The sequence below is a fragment of the Pygoscelis adeliae genome, unplaced genomic scaffold, assembly GCF_000699105.1.
Source record: "Pygoscelis adeliae isolate BGI_AS28 unplaced genomic scaffold, ASM69910v1 Scaffold111, whole genome shotgun sequence".
NCBI lineage: Eukaryota > Metazoa > Chordata > Aves > Sphenisciformes > Spheniscidae > Pygoscelis > Pygoscelis adeliae.
The window spans coordinates 1,130,620-1,149,816 of NW_008824542.1; the positions used below are offsets into that span (position 1 = coordinate 1,130,620).

General features: G+C 41.7%; 1 protein-coding gene across 1 annotated transcript in view; it reads left to right on the top strand.

The window, feature by feature from the left end:
* Positions 1-19,197, top strand: part of SAMD12 (sterile alpha motif domain containing 12) — a 183,896-nt gene that overhangs the window by 75,891 nt on the left and 88,808 nt on the right. Inside the window, exon 4 of the mRNA XM_009321690.1 lies at positions 11,983-12,123. Within this exon, the coding sequence (XP_009319965.1) occupies positions 11,983-12,123 (141 nt within the window). The remainder of the gene's footprint in view (positions 1-11,982; positions 12,124-19,197) is intronic.

Genomic DNA, 19,197 nt, shown 5'->3' on the forward strand with positions numbered 1-19,197 from the left:
TGTAGCAACAATTAGTGTCTGTATCTGTAAGACTGTGCATATAGTTGAGTAGAGGTGACTCTTACAATAGGAAAATTATCTTCCCCTAGGTTATAAAATGGGCAGCATAAACTGTAAGTTAAGGGCCCATCAGAGGTGGTGTGGGCAGCTTGACAGGTGCCAGGCTTCTAGTTAAAGCCCCCAAAGAGAAATGGTAGAGCAAAAAGTGCATCAAGAGAGATGTGGCTGATTCTTCCTTCAGGTTAGGAGAGTTGAAGCAGTTTGCGGTGCTTAACCTATGAGCATGCTGCTTTTAATTTTCCATTTTTATTAACATTAATTATTAACATCATTAATATTAACACAAAACCTTTCTCAATTTCATTTTTTATTAAAAAATGAAGGGTAAAGCTGGTACAGGCATGGAAGAAAGCACCACTGAAAGCTGCTTGGAGATAACAATGTGGAGCAGGAGGGAGCTGGGGTACAGATTGGGAAATGTGATACTGTATGTACCTCAGCACTGGGATATGAAAGCTATTTTTAATATTTAATAAAATTTTAATTTTGCTCTTTTTTTTTTAAACAAAGCAGGGTTTGGAAAATCTTACTAGAAAATGTAAGTTCTCAAATTCTGGTCTGCTGGAACCTATGATGGCCCACAGAGCTTTCGTAATGCAGTACAGTAAGCTGTCTGGTCACATTATGTAGGTCCTCCTTGCTTCCCACAAGTTTGGCATGAAAAGAAATTCAGAAAATGAATTAAACATGTTCCAAATACTACTTTGTGTAGGTTTTTGCCTGAATGCTATATGGCAGTTAGAGTAATCATGAGGAAGAAGGGACGGCTTTCCCCAGCATCGCAGAATGAGTGAGATGGCCCCCAAGGTCGCCTTCCGAGGCATTACAAAAACATGAAAGATATTGCATATAAATGGATTGTCTTTCCTCATCATTCCATATATGGCATACTGAAGAATTGTGTCCTTGGTGTGTATTTTGTGGCATAGCACCTTGGGGTTATTGATTGGATTGATAAGTAGCAACTTAGAGCAAGCAGCAATATTTACTGATAATTTCTGTCCCTTGAATGGGGGAGGCAGGCTCCCAGAGCCTGGTATTCAGCCACCTGAGTGTTTCATACCAGCGCAGTTCAGAGAGCTCAGTGGGTACGTTTGTCTGTAATAGGAGCAGGTGTTCTTCCTGACTTAATTAAATGGCAGCTTTTTTTTTAATTCACATGTGTACTTCACGGGGCTTGCCCCCTTTGCTGGATGCACACACCAGTTCTATTTCTAGGCAGAACTGCAGAACCCCTTTTGCTTTAGAAGTGTCAGAAGGTAAAACAGTCTTCTGTGGGATTTCAAGGATTTCCCAGTTCCAGTTGGGTTGGGCACTTCAAGAATGAGTGTTCGATTTTTGTGTGCATGTGTGTGTGGTTATTTTTCTTGTGGTAATAAATGATCCCTTTTTTCTGATTTTTGTAAGGTCCACCATTAGGAGTTACAGGAAAGGCTCTTGTTTGACTTTGCTGTAAAGAGTTCAGTCGATTGTAATGCTTTCTAAATTGGCTTTCCCTTTCCTAATCTGTTCTGTGTAGAAGCTGTGCATTATAATATATGAATGTGTGTTTACTCCTGAATAAATTAACAGGAGTTTTGCCAGCAGGCATGATCTAATGTGATTTTTTTTTTTTTATTAATAAAGAAATGGGATATGTAATGCATAATGGGTTGCACACTGAGCGACATTAGATTAACGAGGAATTGAAGAACTGTGTGTCCTGCTGATGGTGGACAAAATCAAAGGTGTTGACAGATTCACTCACTCCATCACAAACAAAAAAGACCTTGAGGTTGTTTATTTGGATAGGGGGACCATAAATCTAGCACACAGATACCAGCAAACAATAGTCCTGGATTTTGTTTCTTAAAAAATACGATGTGCAATATAACAGAAGGCCATTATTATATGTCTTTATATCTTTATATATAGCTGTAGATAATATATAATTTTGTATGGCCAGGAAGTAGGTTGGCAAATGTATATACAACAAGCAATGTGGATTTATAGGCTGCCTGCTAAAGGTTTACATTTATCCTTAATTTACTTTGTGGGTCCTATCAGGTCCTTCCTGAGAGCACTAAAAATGTTTGTCTCACATTTTGCAGTACATTTGAAAAGTGGTGTAATATGATTTGTGCCTGAATTTATATTTCAGAGGGGAATATTTCCTCCTATTAAAATCATCAGGTCCTGAATATGTTCAGCTGAAAAACAGGACTGTCTAATAGTCTTTTACTCAAGACTTGTAAGGAATCAATATAGTTCCCATCAGTACAGTAAATTACTTACTGAACCACTTCCAGTAATCACGATGCACAATTTCTCATTAACTCCTTCCATTCTTTGTATAGAGCCAATATTGTCTTAGAATAAAGTTATTTTAGAATATATCTGTAAATCATTAGACACTAGAGTAATTAATTCAAAATTTGGTTACTAAGCCTCTTACATATCTGTAACAGTTCTGTTTCATATCTTTATCAATTACCTGGATGAGGGGATCGAGTGCACCCTCAGTAAGTTTGCAGCCAACACCAAGTTGGGCAGGAGTGTTGATCTGCTTGAGGTTAGGAAGGCTCTGCAGAGAGACCTGGATCGATGGGCCGAGGCCAACTATGAGATTCAACAAGGCCAAGTGCTGGGTCCTGCACTTTGGCCACAACAATCCCATGCAGCGCTACAGGCTTGGGGAAGAGTGGCTGGAAAGCTGCCTGGCGGAAAAGGACCTGGGGGTGTTGGTCGACAGCCGGCTGAACATGAGCCGGCAGTGTGCCCAGGCGGCCAAGAAGGCCAACGGCATCCTGGCCTGTATCAGAACTAGTGTGGCCAGCAGGAGTAGGGAAGTGATCGTGCCCCTGTACTCGGCACTGGTGCGGCCGCACCTCGAATACTGTGTTCAGTTTTGGGCCCCTCACTACAAGAAGGACGTCAAGGTGCTGGAGCGTGTCCAGAGAAGGGCAACGAGGCTGGTGAGGGGTCTGGAGAACAAGCCTTATGAGGAGCGGCTGAGGGAGCTGGGGTTGTTTAGCCTGGAGAAAAGGAGGCTGAGGGGAGACCTCATTGCTCTCTACAACTACCTGAAAGGAGGTTGTAGCGAGGTGGGTGTCGGTCTCTTCTCCCAAGTAACTGGCGAAAGGACGAGAGGAAATGGCCTCAAGTTGCACCAGGGGAGGTTTAGATTGGATGTAAGGAAAAATTTCTTTACTGAAAGAGTAGTTAAACATTGGAACAGGCTGCCCAGGGAAGTGGTTGAGTCACCATCCCTGGAGGTATTTAAAAGACGTGTAGATGTGGTGCTTAGGGACATGGTTTAGTGGTGGACTTGGCAGTGCTAGGTTAATGCTTGGACTTGGTAGTCTTAAAGGTCTTTTCCAACCTAAACGATTCTATGATTCTGTGATATAAGGATATGTGGTGCTCCCACTCAATTAAAGTATACAGTTAAATACTTTCTTGAAAATGTGTGGATGAGTCAAGGAGCAGGAATTCCTTCCTTTATTTATGGGAGGAGTTTGGAGTCGGGAGACTCTTACTTCCGGAGAGGGATTTTTGCCTTTAGCATGACTTTTCAAGATACCTGGACTGTTTTGAGCTGCTTGGGTAGAAGAAAGTATCTACGAGGGAGAGAGTAAGGGTACTTTTAAAATGCAGTCCCTAAAATGAGTAATCAAGATCCATGCTCTGTTAACTCACTGTCTTTTAGCACTTTTACATGACTTCACCATTACTGCAGGTTTGTTGTTTTCTTTCAATGGTATTGTCCTGGTTTCAGCAGGGATAGAGTTAATTTCCTTCCTAGTAGCTGGTACAGTGCTGTGCTTTGGATTTAGGGTGAGAACAATGTGGATAACACATTGATGTTTTCAGTTGTTGCTAGGTAGTGTTTATACTAGTCAAGGACTTTCCAACTTCCCATGCTCTACCAACTGAGAAGGCTGGAGGAACACAAGAAGCTGGGAGGGGGCACAGCCAGGACAGCTGACCCAAACTGGCCAATGGGATATCCCATACCATGTGACATTCCATACCATGTGACATCATGCTCAGTATATAAAAGCTGGGGGAAGAAGAAGGAAGGGGGGAATGTTTGGAGTGGTGCTGTTTGTCTTCCCAAGTCACTGTTACGCGTGAGGGAGCCCTGCTTTCCTGGAGATGGCTGAACATCTGCCTGCCGATGGGAAGTAGTGAATTAATTCCTTTGTTTTGCTTTTCTTGCGTGCGTGACTGTTGCTCTACCTATTAAACTGTTTTTATCTCAACCCACGAGTTTTCTCACTTTTACCCTTCCGATTCTCTCCCCCATCCCACTGGTGGGGGGGTGAGCGAGCGGCTGCGTGGTGCTCAGTTGCCAACTGGGGTTAAACCACGACAGGTATAAATCCAACATTGTTGTGACTGAAGAGATGGACATGCTTGAGCCTGTGTAGCAGGGCATAGGAGCCCCCAGGTTAGTGGTGGCTGGGGAGGAGCAGCTGGCAGTAGCTAGCTGGGAGAGGTCCTTGGGAAGAGCCAGGGCAAAACTGAGTGCCAGAAAGACATCTCCTAACTTGGTGCATTTTCGGAGACCATTGTCGAGCTGGAGATATATAGCTCAAAGGACTGTGTCAGAATTAAGAGAATAGAAAATGACAGCATTATTTAATGGAATATGGAGGGAATTGGGAAAGGCAGTGCTAAGGTGAGAGGAAGCTATGCCAAACTAAGTAATCTGAGTTAAATAGCTTCCCAGATATATTACTGACCACTTAATAAGTTTGTCAGAAACAGACAAATTTAGAAACAAAGTCATGTCTTGACTGTTGCTAATTTTGTATTTGAAAATGCAGCTAAGTTAAAGATTGTGTTGAGTTAGTTTTCTTTCATATCCTGTTTGTGCTTGCAGTTCAGAAGTGTGGAGAAAGGGCAGAAAGGTGCAAGAGAACTGCGACCTGAGAGGGGTTTTATAAGTTATTGTAGATTTATTGGCAGCAGTAACAATAGTCATCACTTCCTCTTGTCAGAACTATAAACAGACATGATGTGAAGACAAAGGATGCAGATAATATTTGGAAAGTGCCTTTGTTTACATAGCTGTTTTTCTGAGTTTGATCAGACATTAATTGACCAGTATGACAGTGTTTTCTTTGAGAAACTTTACCGTAGAGCTGGCCTCATCCAGATCCAGCAAATAATGAATGAGAAAGAGCCAGAAAATCATCATATTAACAAATAAAGGCATGTCCAAAGCTAGTTTGATACATGAGCAAATGCCTTCCTGTGCTTTCCTGTGCTTCCACTGGAGCTATACTGTAGTCATGGGCCTCTCCCATTCCTGTGACTTACCAGAAAGTAATTCCTACAGCTCCATGGAGTTTTGCTGCATTTGTTAACAGGATGAGAAAGCACAAGAATGCTGGCTCTGATGTTGGAGAACTTCCTCAGTTGGAGATCTCTGATATTCATCAAGGTTAAGCAGTCTTCTTTGCTCCTTCTGGTCCCTATCGTTAGAAACTATTGTTCCGTCTGCTTTATTTCTGTACCAGTATCCCTTATGTCTCCTATCTGTCTAAGCTGGTCCCCAGTTGAGTGTCATTCATCGTGTCAGAAGTACCAGGCAGCTACCAATAGCAATTCTGGGAGCTAATTCTCCTTTGCCTAGGCTGGCAGCTGCCATTATGCTAGTAGGTAGACCAATAAAGTATTTGCTGCTATGGTGAGTCTGATGAAAAATGAATCCATTTTTACTTTTGAAGCATGAGTCTTCCCTGATTAGTGAGATATTAGATAGCTGAAGTGGGGCAAAGAGGGTGGTAATGCCAGCTGCAGTTTACCAAGAGTCTGCACCAGTCTTAGGGCTAAAATGATGAGTAAGACAAGCCAGATCTAACTGCTTTTGCAAGAAAAGCTATAGATTTGCCACAAGGCATTGATGACAAAGGGGCTGATGTGTCTGGTTGACTAGTGATGAGACTGGCATGAGAAGGAGAGACATGCTCTTAAATTCTCATGTGGAAAGCAGAAAATCTAGGACTGTAGAAGATCTGATGGGTTATCAAGAACAGTGTCATGAAGTCATATCAAGTTTGCTCTGAAAATTTGATTGATTTCTGGATTGTGCTGCTTCTTTTACAAGATGTTTCTGAACCCAGCGTCGTCAATTGTATTCTTATCCATTTGTTCTCTTTTCAACTTAGTTCCTTAGTTTAATAGTTATTCTCTTTGCCCAATGTTCATCTCCCTCCACTGCCATTGTGAGGCCGTTTTCGTTCTGTAGGTGACTATTCTTTTTCTTGCCTCCTCTCATAATTTCACAATTCCTCACTATGAAGTCATAGCCTCTCTCTCTGCCTATTCTTGTTTGAATTCTTCTTTCCTGAGTATATAATGAGAATTTTATACTTGTGTCTCACCAGCACCTGAACAATGATGTTAATGTCTGTGTCTCTGTCATGGAAATGTCTTACTTGATAAGTCCTAGGAGGCTTGTTTTTAAGCACTGAACTGAATAGAAGCAAACAATCAGCCTGTATAAGCAAGAGGAAAGCTGTGATCAGACTATTTCAAGTAGTGAAATAGTTCACCCAGTGAACTAGAATTATAAATATGTTTGTGGAACTAAAGAGGTACATACAAAAGCAATATGTTTGAAATTGTTCTACTTCAAAACTAGAGAAGCACATTATTATCAATTAAGTAAGAATATCCTGTTGTGTCAACAACAATTTAAAATGGTGTTTGCAGCATTTAAGTATGAGCTTGAAAAGTTTTCATCTTGCATAATTTAGGGGCTTAGTGAATCCCATGTTCCTGTTTTTCTAGGTTTGTCAGCTGGGTCCACCCAGAAATATGATCAAAAGGCATATGACTGAAGTCTACAAATCATGGAAGCAACAGATAAGCTGAATGTTGAACTGTTAACCAAATACTGCAATGCAAAAACTAGAGAACACTTGAAGCAATTAGTAAGAATTCAATATAAAACAGACAAAAATGGGCAGTGAGCTTCTGGAATTTGCTACCCTAGGAGGCCGCAGAGGCAGACAGTATCAGGAAGATCAAAAAGACAAATTTATGGACATCAGGACAATAAGTAGGTGCTAAAAATGCCATACTCTCTAATAACCCTAGTATAACAGTTCTGGATGATAGCACGGTACAAAGGGAATGACTTCAGAAAGCAGCCCTCCCAATAGCTCTCCTGAAATATATCTCCTATTGCCACTCTGAATACAGGGCTGGGTGAGCTGTTGGTCTGGCATTAGGGCATTTTTTAATGTCCTTGTGTTCTCCGCCCTGTTCTTTGTTTCCTAGATTCTGTGCCCCATAGTAAGTAAACTGAATATCTTGTCTTGACATTCAGGTATACCTATCATATTGTACTCGGGAGACAAGATCACCTTTCTTGGCCGTATTTCGCACACATCATTTGTTCCCACTAGTGGTTTATCATTTTCATCAACTTTAAATTAGTCATAGTTTTCTTCATGGGTTTTGCATGAGACCAGCCTCTTACTAACTATGTGCTCTCATTTCCCGGTATTTCTTCAGTTCTTTCTACACATTTAATAAGTCCTTTCTTACCTATTCATTCACCTTCATGGCAGGTGTACTTTCAAGGCTTCTCACGTGGTGCCCCGCTAGATGTCTGTGAACTGGCAGTTGGTGCAGCTTCACAGGCTCGGGGAGAAGAGCAGTAGGCTATACCAGTACAGGGAGGTACGAGCATTTCTGATTAGGTACATCAGACTGTGCCACATTTCTTGCTCTAGGGCCAATGCCAACCTCATTAGACCAATGCTTATACTCATATTAATGTTCTGTGGCATGCAATGTTTCTCCCTCCGTTCAAATTTTCATCTAATCCCAGCTTGATCAAATGAGATCTGCAGCAGCTAAGTCATATTAGAAAAAATTAGGCCATCAATCCGTTATTAAGCTGGAAAGTATTTTATATTCTGTGTCTGCCCTCGGGGTGTCTCAGAACATTCCACGGCTGATCTGTCCTGAGTATAAGAGGGATGGCATTTAGGTGCTAAAAGATGCGTACAGGTACTGAGGGAGTTGTGGGTTTTTTTAAGGCATTTGGTTTCCAGCCTTGCAGTTAGCTAGAGCCAAGGCCTAGGTATTTGTGACTGCGATCTTTATGGTTCTGTTGGTCAAGGTGCTTTTGAAAAAAACCTCCTGATCTCTTGTGTGCGTGTAGCTGCTACATCTAAGAGGTAGCGCCAGTTCTGTAGCGTTGGGAAATTTTCCTGAGATGCAGGTAAAGTTCCTTTACTTGTGTCCTAGCAAAGATCGGTGTACACTTTTAGAAAATGTTACGTTTGTTGCATGTTCTGCTCTTGACAATATATTCTATCCAGCACTCTGAAAACTAAAAGTCTATCCCCAATTTTTACTGTATAGCTGTCTCTCTGTTTTAAACTGTGATGCTTGCCAAAATGACCATCTTTTGTGTATGCTTACTGATTTCCTTCATTAATCGTCTCTTTTTCAAAGAAAATAGATCTTTATCTTGAGATCCTTCATGCAGGTTGTTTCACAGAATCACAGAACAGGTGATGTTGGAAGGCACCTCTGGTGATCATCTAGTCCAATCCCCTGCTCAAAGCAGGGGCAACTACAGCAGGTTGCTCAGGACCTTGTTAGTCAGGTTTTGAATGTTTCCAAAGAGGGAGACTCCACAACCTCTCTGGACAACTGGTTTCAATGTTCAATAACCCTTACAGAATTCTTAGCGCCAAATGATAACTCTTTCAGATATGTACAGTACAGGAAGCAAGACACTGAAGCATCCGAAATCATAAACTGATTGTCAGGACCTTGGCCTTAGTAACTAATTGGCTTTGGTGACTGATCCAGGCATTAGCAATATCTTTTCAAAGGCATGACTTAGTACTGGAATAAAAAATTATTCCATTTCTGACTTGGATGTTGTTGTTCTGAGTGTTGAGGGGGAAGAAAGTATGAGGAGGATTGAATTTTCTTTGTTCAGTTCACATACTGCATTCTTGAAAAGCCACATTGGGATGTTTGCCTTCTCACCTCATCACTGCCTCAACATGTCACATTGGATTTGGTGCAAGAAGGAGTTAATTTAAGGCAACTTGTGCAAGCTGCTGCAGATAGTATGAGTCAAAGACAATTTTTTCCAATGGTATTGTGCTTTGAGCCTAAGCCGCAGAGGAACTGGCATGCCAGAAGTTGCAAAGAGAAGTCTCTGTTTTGTACACACTCAACTTCCAAAGGCAGTGACTGGGGTAGAAAACCTATCTGAATATGAAACAAAGAGTTGCCCAGAGGAAGTAAAGAGTAATGACTATATCCATGGCCAAAAAGAGGTGGAGGGCACTGGATGAGATGCATGGCCTCTGTCTGTCCTTTCACATTACTGTTGCTGACTCCCTGCCCTAAGATGACATGCGTGTTGGCACTCTTTAAACTGATGACTTGTTTATATTTTGTTTGCTTTCAGTTGCTAGATTGACATTACAGACCATACTCTTGGACTGCTGTACATCTTTTATAAATTGCTTTAAGATGCTTTAGTGTGATAAGATGATATAAAAATTGAAGTCATTATTACTGTCTGTATCACCAGGGGAGTTGGACAGCTGGCATTGATCTGTAAGAGACTAATTTCCATATTTTGTTATTACATTAACCCATAGAATTCTTCTTGTTTGTGATTTCAAAGAAAGTTTTCCTAATCAGAAGGTCATCCTCCATAGCGTGTAGTGCTTGCGAGGTATGGAAGGGCAGAAAATATATGAACCCTGTCATTTTTTATATGATCAATAACATCTTGCTTTGTTAATAGTAATATCCTGGTATTTTACATTGCATCATATCAAGATCCCACTAACTGCTTCACAGAACCATTTCTGGGTGAAATCTAGCACCCTGGGTGAAATCTAGTTGTCCTGGTTTCTGCAGGGATAGACTTAATTTCCTTCTCAGTAGCTGGTACAGTGCTGTGGTTTGGATTTAGTATGAGAATAATGTTGAAACACACCGATGTTTTAGTTGTTGCTAGGTAGTGCTTACACTAGTCAAGGACTTTTCAGCTTCCCATGCTCTACCGACTGAGAAGGCTGGAGGGGCACAGGAAGCTGGGAGGGGGCACAGCCAAACTGGCCAAAGGGACATTCCATACCATGTGACGTCATGCTCAGTACATAAACTGGGGAAAGCTGGCCCGGGGGGGCCGCTGCTCGGGGACTGGCTGGGCATCGGTCGGCGGGTGGTGAACAATTGTACTGTGCATCACTTGCTTTGTATAATATTATTATTATTATTGTTGTTGTTGTTGTTATTTTATTTCAATTATTAAACTGTTTTTGTCTCAACCCATGAGTCTTTCTCACTTGTGCTCTTCCAATTCTCTCCCCCACCCTGCCAGGGGGGAGGAGTGAGCGAGCGGCTGTGTGGTACTCAGTTGCTGACTGAGGTTAAACCGCGACGTTAGTGAAGGGTATACCGCTAACTGCTTGGTTTGGGGCAAATATTATGTGCCCCTTTAAATTCTTGGCATTTATCTTTAATTTTTTAATTAAAATAATCATAAAAATTCTGTAGTCGTTGCTGTTTTGTAAGCAAAGAGATTGAATAAGGGCCTTATCTTGCTGTGTTGAGTAACACTTTATGATGAGCTAAATTGTACCATTCATCCAAAAGCCACAGTAATGGTAGCACAGAGGCTGCTGTATTGCAGAGGGAGTAACTTGCTCTTTGCTATCTTCTTCTGGTTTCAGAATAAAGCCTGAGAAATCGAAGAAGGGATTTTTAATAGTTAAAAAATGCTTACAGTCAGAACTAGAGGAAGTAAAAAGTTGAGTTTGTTTTAAAAAGTGAACCAAACAGCATGCCGTTTTCCAAGGTAGTGTCAACGTAGCTCCAGTGTGATTTGCCGGTATTGGCCACGGCACCTTTGGATAGCAAATGTATATACTGGGAATCAAGGGTCAGTAGAGGGCTGCAGGGCACTCCTCCCTGTACTAGCTTACGGCAGTGATGAAGACCAAAGAAAGTAAGTTTTGGTTTTCTTCCTAAGGTAAAACTTTGCTTGATGCTTTGGTTCTCTGCTTGGTCTAAATACTTCCTTAGTGTTGGCTCAGCCAGTGTGCTGCCTTCCTCCTGTTTACATACAGCATAACGATGCCCGAAAGATGGAGTCAGAGTTCCACTAGCAGAATCTGGGGCATGTGGATTGTTTGATTTTCTTAACATCTACAATCTGCATGGGACTGTGGTTCAACATTACCCTAATGGTAAAGATAAGTCACAAACTGGGAGTGATTGCCTGCAAAGACCAGGCTCCTTATAGTTGGGCAAACATCTTTTTCAGGAATGATTTAGATACAACTGATAGTCTGAAGGGAAATCTCTGGCTCTTTTTTCTGTTTTGCTGTGATAGGTTACTGTTGAGAGTGATTTTGAAGGCTGGACCACAAAGTACAGGGCCCTCCTGAGAAATGGTGCTATTACACTATAGGCATATCTGAATTGCAACAATATTCATCCTCAGTATATCTTAAATTTATTAAATTGGTAAAACTCACTGGTGGTTTCTTGACAGCAATGTAGATGCTTGAAAATAAGTGAGTGTGTATTTAGGCACCTGGACCAATTGTAGACTTACAGGGGATATCCTACCTGTGGGAGACCAGCTGGCACTTAAGAATGGCAATTGGTTGCCTAAAATGGCATAAGATACCTATTTTACATGCCTAAATGTCTCACAAAGCACCAAAACAATACAGAAAATCAAAAGAAAAGGGAGGAGTGGAACATAGATCTCTGACAGTAAGGAAGTACCTAACTGATGAAACAATAACCTCTCAGACTGAGGTATTTCAGGGCTGAGAATTTTTTCTGCAGCAAATTATCCTGTCAGAGTGAGAATACTGCATTAATGGAAATCCTTGGGTGATTCTTCTTTTTGCCTTTTGCATCCAGGCCGTGCTTTGCTGAGACTTACTGACAAAAAGCTTGAACGAATGGGCATTGCCCAGGAAAGCCTGCGACAGCACATTCTGCAGCAAGTCCTTCAGCTGAAGGTGAGAGAAGAAGTCCGAAACCTCCAGCTACTTACACAAGGTATGAAAAATAATTTTGATATGGACAGTTATTGAGATCAGGTAGGAGAAGTTTGCCTGAGGACATAAAAGGTGACTTGATGTTCTCCCGCAAGAAATGATGCGTGAAAATGTCTCATAGATTCCACATGCTTTCCAAGTTGGGAACAAAAGGTAAAATAATGCATAAATAAATAGAGATGTTCAGCTGCCTGTTTTGCATGATGAATAAGCTCCATCTACAGCTTGATGGTAGTCTTACTTAACTGTCTGCTTACTAAGATGAAAATAATTAAATATAAAGGGCACAAGTAGTGAACATGCTGTCTTTACAGATGTACATTTTGCATTAATTGTTTACTTTCAGTGTTAGATAAAAGAGTAATCTCTGTAACCTGTTTTATGGTAAGAGCTGTCAGTGGAAAATTACCTGTTAGACTCTGTTTTTTGCAGATGGCTGATTTGTTTTTCATGTTGGAGTAATTTTATTGACTTGAATAGAGTTGCTTCTAATTTATGCTGCTAAGAAAACGCAAAACTGGGCTCGATGTGGAGATCTTGATTAGAAGACAGGGAAGAAGGAGTAACAAAAAAGCTCATACATATTTTCCAAATGAGGTTAAGATGTTTTATAATTACTTGTGTTATTAGCTCTCTATTAAGGCTTTTTAACAGCTGTGGTAACACGGAAGAAAAGCAATCGTTGTGGTAACAGTGTAAAGGAACATTTAGACAGCCTCTCTATATATCTGCAATACTTTCTCAATGTTAAATGTTGTTTGGTAGTCCAGTGAGATAGCATAAACTGCATACTTCTGTGGTGTTTTGGTTCAGTGCCCGTTATATGTCACATCATATGAAAAAAATAGAGTTCTTCAGTACATGCAGTGTATTTTTAACAAAATGTCCTTCACACACGACATTATGTTCCTGATTAAGCGTTGCTCACTGTGTTTGGGGAAAAAGTCTGATTAGTTGAGTAAGCTGCATTTTATCTGAAAGAGCTGATGTCTCAACTGAATTGTTCCTTCAGGCTTGGTGTCGTGTGGATTGTGATGAGGAGTATTAGGGCTCCTTCATTTCACCATGACCCGTGAATACGACCTCACCTCATCTTGTGTCATGTCAAAAGCAGTGCTCATGCTGAAGCATCAGTGCCTTCCCCAGGTGTTTAGAGCTCTTCCTTTTCCCTTCATCCATTCATCCTTTCATCCATTATTCCTGCATCCTTTTCTCTACTGTTGGCCGGGTTCTCTCTTCCCCTACAGATGGATTGTTACTTGGGAGTTTGCCAGACTGTGAAGTTCTGGTCACCAACCATCACTGTTTTAGGTCTGCTTATGGGAGTTGGGATTTTATTGATACGGGACAGTGAAGACCCAGTAGCTATAAATTTGGGTCAGCTGATCACCACAGTCCAGATAGATTTCTCCATAAACCTGTATTTGGCATTGAGGACTGTGCTTCCAGGCTTCTTCTTTATTGTTTCTCTCTGGTTCCCCTCTGGACACATCAACTGGTGTATGAGTCATGATCAGTCAGACAGTGGCAACTGCCATTTCAAGGAATTCAGGGCAGCATCCTTTGCGATTTATTCCTTGCCCATGCAGCTGAGGATACAATTTTGGACTTTGGTAAGAGCATGAATAAACACATGCTGGACTATGAAGGACAGTTTAGTGGTAGATGTACTGATGTGTGTTTAATGTAGCCTCTCTCTGCCATGTAGAGAGAACATGGTTACTTAGTCTGATCATATAAAGGCATGCCATCATATGCTTTATGAAAGCAAGCTTACAAAAACCTGGTGATCTGCAGCTCCTGCTGTCTTCCCCCGTAATGGCGCTGGCCATTGCGCTGCACTTCAGCTCTACTCCAGCCTTCTTAAATAGAGCTGAAGTTATGGGGCAGCACAGCAGTCGATAAAATATTCCCCTGTGCAGCAGAGCTGTGTTAATCGTATGATCCCAGAGCTGGGGGGGGGGGGGGGGGGGGGGGCAACAGCATCAGTCAGGGAACCGCATTTGATAGACTTGGAAGGGGCCTCCTGGGTCATTTTGTCCAAGACCTCTATGAAACAGGAAGGCTTCTGCAAAATACCTTTCCCATAAATGTAGCTAACCTTTCCTTAAAGACACTGAGTGAGGTTGAGTGATAGGATGACAGCAGTATTCCTATCCCTTATCACCTCATTTACACCAAGTTGGAGTGTGTGTCTGTTGAAAGTGCTTGTTTGCAAGTACTACGGTTAAGATATAATTTCTCCACTACAGTGCAGTCTGTAAAGCTGTGTGTATGTCAGTTGTTCTCTGAAACTGGTTCTGTCCCCTTGCCCAGTTTCTTCAAACTGTGTCCACGCATGTTCTTATTATGGTTTATACGTTCCTAATCCAGGTTGTTACTGGAATAGCTTTCTGTAAGTGCTCTTCTGTTTTGAAGAACATTTGGAGAACATTTTTTCTCTGAAAAGTAACACATTTGCATGCCAGCAGTTTCTTTCTTTTGGAAATTCCACTTGCAAAACGCAGGTCACAGCGTAGCTATTGCTACACTGTCCTTTGCTGTCCTCCAAAAAGAGGGGAAAAAAGCCCTCTGTCTCTCAGTGCACAGCTCAGGAGATCGTTAGGTGAAAGAAGCCGTTAAACCCCCTTTCTGAATTAATTTAGCACACAAGCTGGGTGGCAAGCAGTGAGGTCCTAATTCAGAGCCCATTGATGTCAGCAAAAAGACTTCCACTGACTTTAGTTCATACCCCAATTGAAGCTGGAGAAAACGCAGAAAGTTTTAAAAAAGCATTATGTAATACTTATCAGATATTTTAAATGTTTTTGTGTTCTGTTGTCCACAGAGAAAGTTAACATCACTTTAAAAACTCAGTAGAGAACTAGCATTCTTTTCTACTTATGTTTCAGAAAATGGCTTTAAACTGTTTCATTCTTCTTCATTCAGGACACACCATCCAGTCTGTTCTGGGGATCTTAAAACCAGAATAGTATGTGATTGTGTAATTGAAGGCTTGTCCGGAGTTTTAGGAAGACTTTTCTTTGGAGTAAGAACTGCCTGATTGAAGCTATTATCAGCAGAAATGCTATTCCAACCTCCACTAGGATAGAAGGGCACAGGCCCAACTACTGATCTGTGCTTTTTTCCCAGACTTAGTGATGTTGAGGAACTAATTTGACAAAATATCTTCCAACGTCTCTTGGGGAGAGCTGCACACTGTTGGAAACACCATTATTGTACTGTTACCGCTGTAAGCCTGAGTTGCAAGATCTTTTTTAAAAAAAAGCCTTACATAACTACACAGTGAAGAAGTTATTTTGAGATTTTTCAATGCAAGTCCAGCTTTTGGCTAGCATAGAAGAGACTGTCCTCAAAGTGGTAGAACAGTGCTGTGTGATTCTGAGCTAAGTATCCATAGACAGCAACCCGCTAATAGGGCTGAGCTTAAGAAGCATTTTTGGATTTGGATTAAATGATACCTACATTTAAGATGATGTTGGGCCCCCTCCTAAGCTTCTCTGTGAGTTTCATATAGGGCAAAGTGCTACTTGAATATACTGCTGGGCCAATATACTGAATGTGCCAAATTTTCTTCAAAAAAAAAAATTTCTCCTGCTAGCAAAATGTGTTAGAATAAGGCTTTATGCTTCATTGAAAATCATCACAGCTGTTGATACCTGTTGAAATTATTTCTTCAGTAAGTTTTCTGCTCATCCTGCACTGGTGCTTAGCTACTAAAAAACATATGTGACCAATGATAACCACGGTAAGACCAATTTTTTTTCTTCCTTCAATTTCCAAAACAGTCCCATTCAAAAGCTGTTATAGTACCCTAGCACTGTATTCTTCCAGGAAAGGAACTAGAGAGCCTTCAAAGATGCATCTCATCTTCTGAGGAAAGATGAAGTAAGAGCCATGTATTCTAGAGATGGATCATTCACTGGGTTTTAGAGGAACCTTATAACAGAAACATTGCCTTCAGGGTCCATGTGGTGAGTAAACCAGGACCATGAAACCCCCCCCAGCTGAAACGTATTATATAAGGATTTTTACAGCATTATCAGCCTCTTAATACTAGAGTAAAGGCAGGCTTGATCAACATTTGAGCTGTTTGGCACTGAACCCTCCCAGGCTGTCAGAAACATGATGCTAGTTCCTGCTCACCTTATCTGCTTCTTCCTTGTGAATGTTGAAGGTGGGAGGAACCTGAGCACTGCCATTCCAGCTTGCATCACCACGTCTGAGGAGGTTTGTTGTCATTTTCCATAATAAAAGCCTCAAAATACTAGACTCACTCCCACCTTCTGAATTCCCGCATATGAAGACCTTCCCTGTAGTGGTGGCTCCAGTACACAGCATGAATGATTGAGAATTACACACCTGCCTAAAAAGGGACATGAGTGGTCAGAAAATTTGAGAACATGGGACCTTGCCAAGCGCAGAACTGGAAGGTCATTTGGAGTTACGAGAAGACTAATGCAGTTTGCTCTCCCCCTGCTGTGTAGGCTTTATGGATACAGTAATATCTGAAATGCTGTTGCCTACTGTCTTTCATGTCCCTTGAAGAAGTGTTGCTTCAGATCAGCACATTTCTTTGTCATCACTGTAAAGAAGTCAGAACAACTGAGGTTTGTGGTAGAGGGTCATCCTGTTACACTTCCAGTATGTACTATTTTCTTTCCTGGGTATGTTCTGGACTCAAGGTTTTGGCACCCGAGGAATCATGAGTTCCTTCCGCCAGAAATACTCTTTTTCTTCTCTGTAAAAAACAGCAGATGTTGCCTGTGTGAGCACTCAAGGTAGGCAGTGTGTTCGCCTTCCCAGGCAGCTGGTGGGGGAAGTGTGTAACACTTGAGGAATCTCAGTTTCATGTCCCTGTGGTGGTGTTCAGAGGCGTGCGGTATTTGAAATGTTGACTGTCCTCTTACCAGGCACCCGTTTCTTTTGTTCTCATTATCTTGACCTCACCTTTTTCTTTTCCCTAACCCTGAAGCTTCCAGCTAGTCAGGAAGGGCCTTTCTTCTAATAGCACAAATTACTATGCAAATGTTTCTTGCATATGTTGCATACATGGCCTCTATCCAAGGCACAGAAAAAAACACTTGATATTTCAGAAGAGCTCCAGCAAATTCCCAGCTGATTTCCTTTGCTCTATGCTCCTGTTATGCTCCAAAATCTCTGAGAGACCTTGTGAGTTGAAGACAACATATAGCATGGAAACACTGTCAGAAATTACCCAGAAGTAGTAGTTTATCCCTTATCATAGTATCAAAACTGTGTTCCAGGACTCAACATGCTAAATTGCCTGATTATATGTAAAGAAATCTTAACGTTCTTCTCGATATGGGTTTATTTTCACTATATGTCCATATTCCTTGAAAAGCTTGAGAAGTGGGCTCATGTGAACCTCATGAGGTTCAACAAGGCCAAGTGCAAGGTCCTGCACCTGGGTCAGGGCAACCCCCAGTATCAATACAGGCTGGGGGGTGAAGGGATTGAGAACAGCCCTGCTGAGAAGGACTTGGGGGTATTGGTGGATGAAAAGCTGGACATGAGCCAGCAATGTGCGCTCGCAGCCCAGAAGGCCAAGCGTATCCTGGGCTACATCAAAAGAAGCGTGGCCAGCAGGTTGAGGGAGGTGATTCTGCCCCTCTACTCCACTCTGGTGAGACCCCACCTGGAGTACTGCATCCAGCTCTGGGGCCCCCAACATAAGAAGGACATGGACCTGCTGGAGCGGGTCCAGAGGAGGGCCATAAAGATCACCAGAGGGCTGGAGCACCTCTCCTATGAAGACAGGCTGAGAGAGTTGGGGTTGTTCAGCCTGGAGAAGAGAAGGCTCCGGGAAGACCTTAGAGCAGCCTTCTAGTACCTGAAGGGGGCCTACAAGAAAGCTGGAGAGGGACTTTTTACAAGGGCATGTAGCGATAGGACAAGGGGTAATGGCTTTAAATTGAAAGAGGGTAGGTTTAGATTAGATATAAGGAAGAAATTCTTCACTCTGAGGGTGGTGAGGCACTGGAACAGGTTGCCCAGAGAAGCTGTGGGTGCCCCATCCCTGGAAGTGTTCAAGGCCAGGTTGGACGGGGCTTTGAGCAACCTGGTCTAGTGGAAGGTGCCCCTGCCCATGGCAGGGGGGGTGGACTAGATGATCTTTACAGGTCTCTTCCAACCCAAATTATTCTATGATTCCTTTTACTCCTTTCCATTGTATGTCCTTTATCACTGTAGGAATCATAACACTTGTACTTAACACTGCTCTTCCAAGACTATAAAACGACTTTGCTACCATCCGTTAGCGTACAAAAGAGCAGTCTGTTGTATTTTTCCCACTCCCAGTCAAGGACATTTGCAGCACTTACAGAGGATGTAGGCTCTGGAGTCAGAAGCCGTAGTTGTTCCTGAGAGGTTTTTCAGACTTTAGGCACTGTTAAGACTTCTGAAAATCAATTTTTTCAGGTTACAAGTATGCACTGAGGGGTTCTCTATAGTTTTCATTTGTTTTAGCTGAAGCAGAATATCATAAGTGGAGTGTGTATCTGAGTGCAGATAAAATGTTTAAAATGCATGCATCAGTGACGATAAATATCAAATTCCATCTATGGCATCAGTTATTTGAATTTCATGTGGCTGGTTTCTAACCTGAAGAATATACTTTGCAGTGCAATCAGTGGTCCCTGGTAGGCCATTGAATTACTGTGCTTCTGTTCTTACCTTTTAGCTATTGCTGTGACGCTAATACATATTCATATCAAATAACCGAGTGATTCGGCTGACAGGTAAAGTAAGTTCCAAAACACTGGACGATACATTGTAATGCATTCTGGATGGGTTTAGCGCAGAATTGTCCTTCAATATGCGTAGCATATTAGTTTGGAGTATGAATAAGGAAACATGTATGCAGCTATGAAATTTGTATTGATGAACTTCTATGGCAAGATTTTAGCTGTATAATATTATGATGTGCTGGCATTTTTATGTGTTTCTATAAATAATATTGCAATTCAGTCTACTGGGAATGTAGTATTAGCTGTTTTCTATGATTGCAAGGACATGATTGCAGTTGTCTGGTTTTCTTATTATTTTATTAATG